At 38.3% G+C, this 2746-nt stretch overlaps 1 protein-coding gene across 1 annotated transcript; it reads left to right on the top strand.

Annotated features, from left to right (window-relative positions):
• Positions 1-725: 725 nt before the first annotated feature.
• Positions 726-1208, top strand: LOC140862878 (uncharacterized). Its single transcript, XM_073265914.1, has one exon. It carries the CDS (start codon positions 726-728, stop codon positions 1206-1208), a length of 483 nt encoding a protein of 160 aa, XP_073122015.1.
• Positions 1209-2746: the final 1538 nt, after the last annotated feature.

Raw genomic sequence — 2746 nt, 5'->3', positions numbered from 1 at the left:
GCACTTGACACTACTCTGAATACTCGACTGCTCACTTAACCCTTCTCGTTCAAAAGCACATCTGATCTATCAAGAGATCTACTCTAGGGTTACTCAGATCCAAGCTGTCGTTTGAAGAACATTCATCGTCGCAAGGATTTGAGATTCTAAGCTCTCGAACAGCTTAGACATTTATCATCATCAACTGAAGAAAAGTTTGATAAGAACTTGAGATCTTATCAGTGTAAATCTAGGAGTTCCATCTTAGGCGATTGATAAGTCTTAACTTGGATCGGGTGTATTACAAGACGTTGTAATAACCAAAGTTTTCTAGTGTATCATTCCCGTGAAGAAGAAGGGATGACATAGGAGATTGATCTCCAAACATCCATAAACATATTTGTGTTCATTTACGTTACTGCATTAAATTACTCTCCATCTTTATCACCTAGCTTAGTGAGAACTTTTTCCGCACTATTCTAGTAGTTCTTATTTATCTAGGAAGCTAAAAGAAAAATCGGTTGAGTAGAATAACATTTCTCAATCGTTGTGTCTTTTAAAGTAAATTTTATAAGTGTGTATTAACCCCCCCCCCCCCCCCCCGCCCCCACCTTCTACACAAATATTAGATCCCCAACAAGTAGTATCAGAGAGGGTTTTTCTCTTAGTTGTTGATATTCATCATGACTTCGCTAAATAAAATCCCTATGTTTTCTAAGGAAGATTATGATGACTGGAAAATACGTATGCAGGAAAATCTTTTTTCTCAAGATGATGATATTTGGTACGTCATCACCGATGGACCTATGAAGATTCTCAAATTCAATACTGCTATAGCCATATCAGGAGGCGAACCACAGATGGTTGAGAAACCCAGAGCAGAATGGAGCACTGAGGACAAGAAGAAATCAAATCTTGATAACGTGGCTAAAGATATAATGTACAAGACTCTGGACAAAAACATGTTTAGAAATATCAAGACATGTTCTACCGCAAAGGAAATCTGGGAGAAGCTTACTCAACTGCGCGAAGGAAATGATCAAACAAAAGAAAACAAACTCACTGTAGCCATTCAGAAATTTGATAATGCCAAAATGAAAGCAGGAGAAACCATGGCTGAGTTTGATGAAAGATTTAGTAATATTGTTTGTGAACTTATTTCTCTCGGTAAAATATACACTAATCGTGAAATTTCTTTGAAGGTTATGCAAGCACTGTCTAGAGAATGAGACGTCAAGACCGTAACCATGAGAGAATCAAAAGATCTAAACAAAATAGAGCTTGATGACTTATTTGCAGATCTCAAGACATGCGAGTTTGAACTCGGAATTATAACAGAGGAAGAACCATCTGTCTCGAATCCCACCAAAGCATTGACATCAATTATCTCACCTCAACCGACTGAGGAAGGATCAGCAAAGAAGACATCTGAGCAGATGAGTAGTGAAGCAATGTCGCTCTTCAGAAAAAAAGGTTCAGTAAGTTTATGCACAAGAATAAAACAAAGTTTAACAAAACTTATTACAAACAAGACCATACAGATGGTCCTACGTGTTTTAACTGTGGCAAGAAAGACCACTTCATTGCAGAATGCACTAAGCCCAAGAATGATGAGAAAAAGCTGCACTATGAGAAGATGAAAGGAAAAGAAGGAAGAAGAACGTTCAGAAAGAAGAAAGAACAAAGAGTACTAGTTGCAGATGAAAAAAAAATAAAATGGGCAGAAACAGAATCAGAATCATCTGACACAGATAGCTCATCCGAGGAAAGTGAAGAAGAGCAAGTTCAATGTGTGGGGACCTAGGGTTGCTAATCTCATCTTATAGGGTGAGTAATAACGAGAAATATTCAATCCGAATATTAATCTGCTAAATAATCAAATAAATAATACAGGACATTTGGCGACGCAAAACCATACATTTGGCGACGCAAAACACGTCGCTAAAAGCATAATTTTTATTTATTTATTTTTTTACACAGGACCACCACACGGACCTAGGTCTGGACCATGCACGGACTAAGGCACGGGGTCCGTGCATCTTCTGGACATGGGCCCGTGCCCAAGGCTGGAAATCAAAATTAAGGAGTTGCGGAACAGTGGGCTACACGGACCTTGGCACATGGCATGCCCGGGGTCCGTGCTCTTCATTTTCTGCACAATCACAAAGTCAGTAGGGTACACGGACCCTTATCCAAAGTCTGCACGGGGTCCGTGCCCTGCTACAAACATTCATAATTTAAACATGTCAAGGTGAACAGCAAAGTACACAACTCTAGTTCAAATCTCAAACCTCATATTTAGGCATTAAAACTCTGTTCTAGTCATCCGAAATACATGCCATCATAAACATAAACGAGTATTCTACAAGTTTAACATATACAAAGGTTCTTGTTCTTGTGCTAACATATTTAACAAGTCATAATACATGTCCTCTTGCTTAAACCCGAGTCCTCACATGCTAAGACTCTATCTCGAGCTATCCCTGTCTTTTCTGACCAGCTCCTGCCCCACCTATTGCCATGCACACATACAAAACAAAGCAATAGCCGGATACTTCCGGTGAGAATAAATCTCAGTATGAACAACATGCAAATACATCAATGAAACATATAATATCTATATGCCAAATGAATCATAAATCTCCAATATTAAACATATGAACTCATTCAAATCTTGAATGTCATAACATAACATGCTAGCATTTATAAACACATATTCTAAAACATAGAAATCTCTAGGTTAATGCATAAATGCAATGCATGTGCC

Source organism: Henckelia pumila, chromosome 4 (genome assembly GCF_033568475.1).
Source record: "Henckelia pumila isolate YLH828 chromosome 4, ASM3356847v2, whole genome shotgun sequence".
In the NCBI taxonomy this organism is placed as follows: Eukaryota; Viridiplantae; Streptophyta; class Magnoliopsida; order Lamiales; family Gesneriaceae; genus Henckelia; species Henckelia pumila.
Note: the sequence above shows the minus strand (reverse complement) of the source record. Positions and strands in the feature narration are given on the sequence as shown.

What these genes read in the sequence shown, in the direction of transcription:
- LOC140862878 (XM_073265914.1), top strand. Translation starts at nt 726, where the DNA reads ATGCAGGAAAATCTTTTTTCTCAAGATGATGATATTTGGTACGTCATC.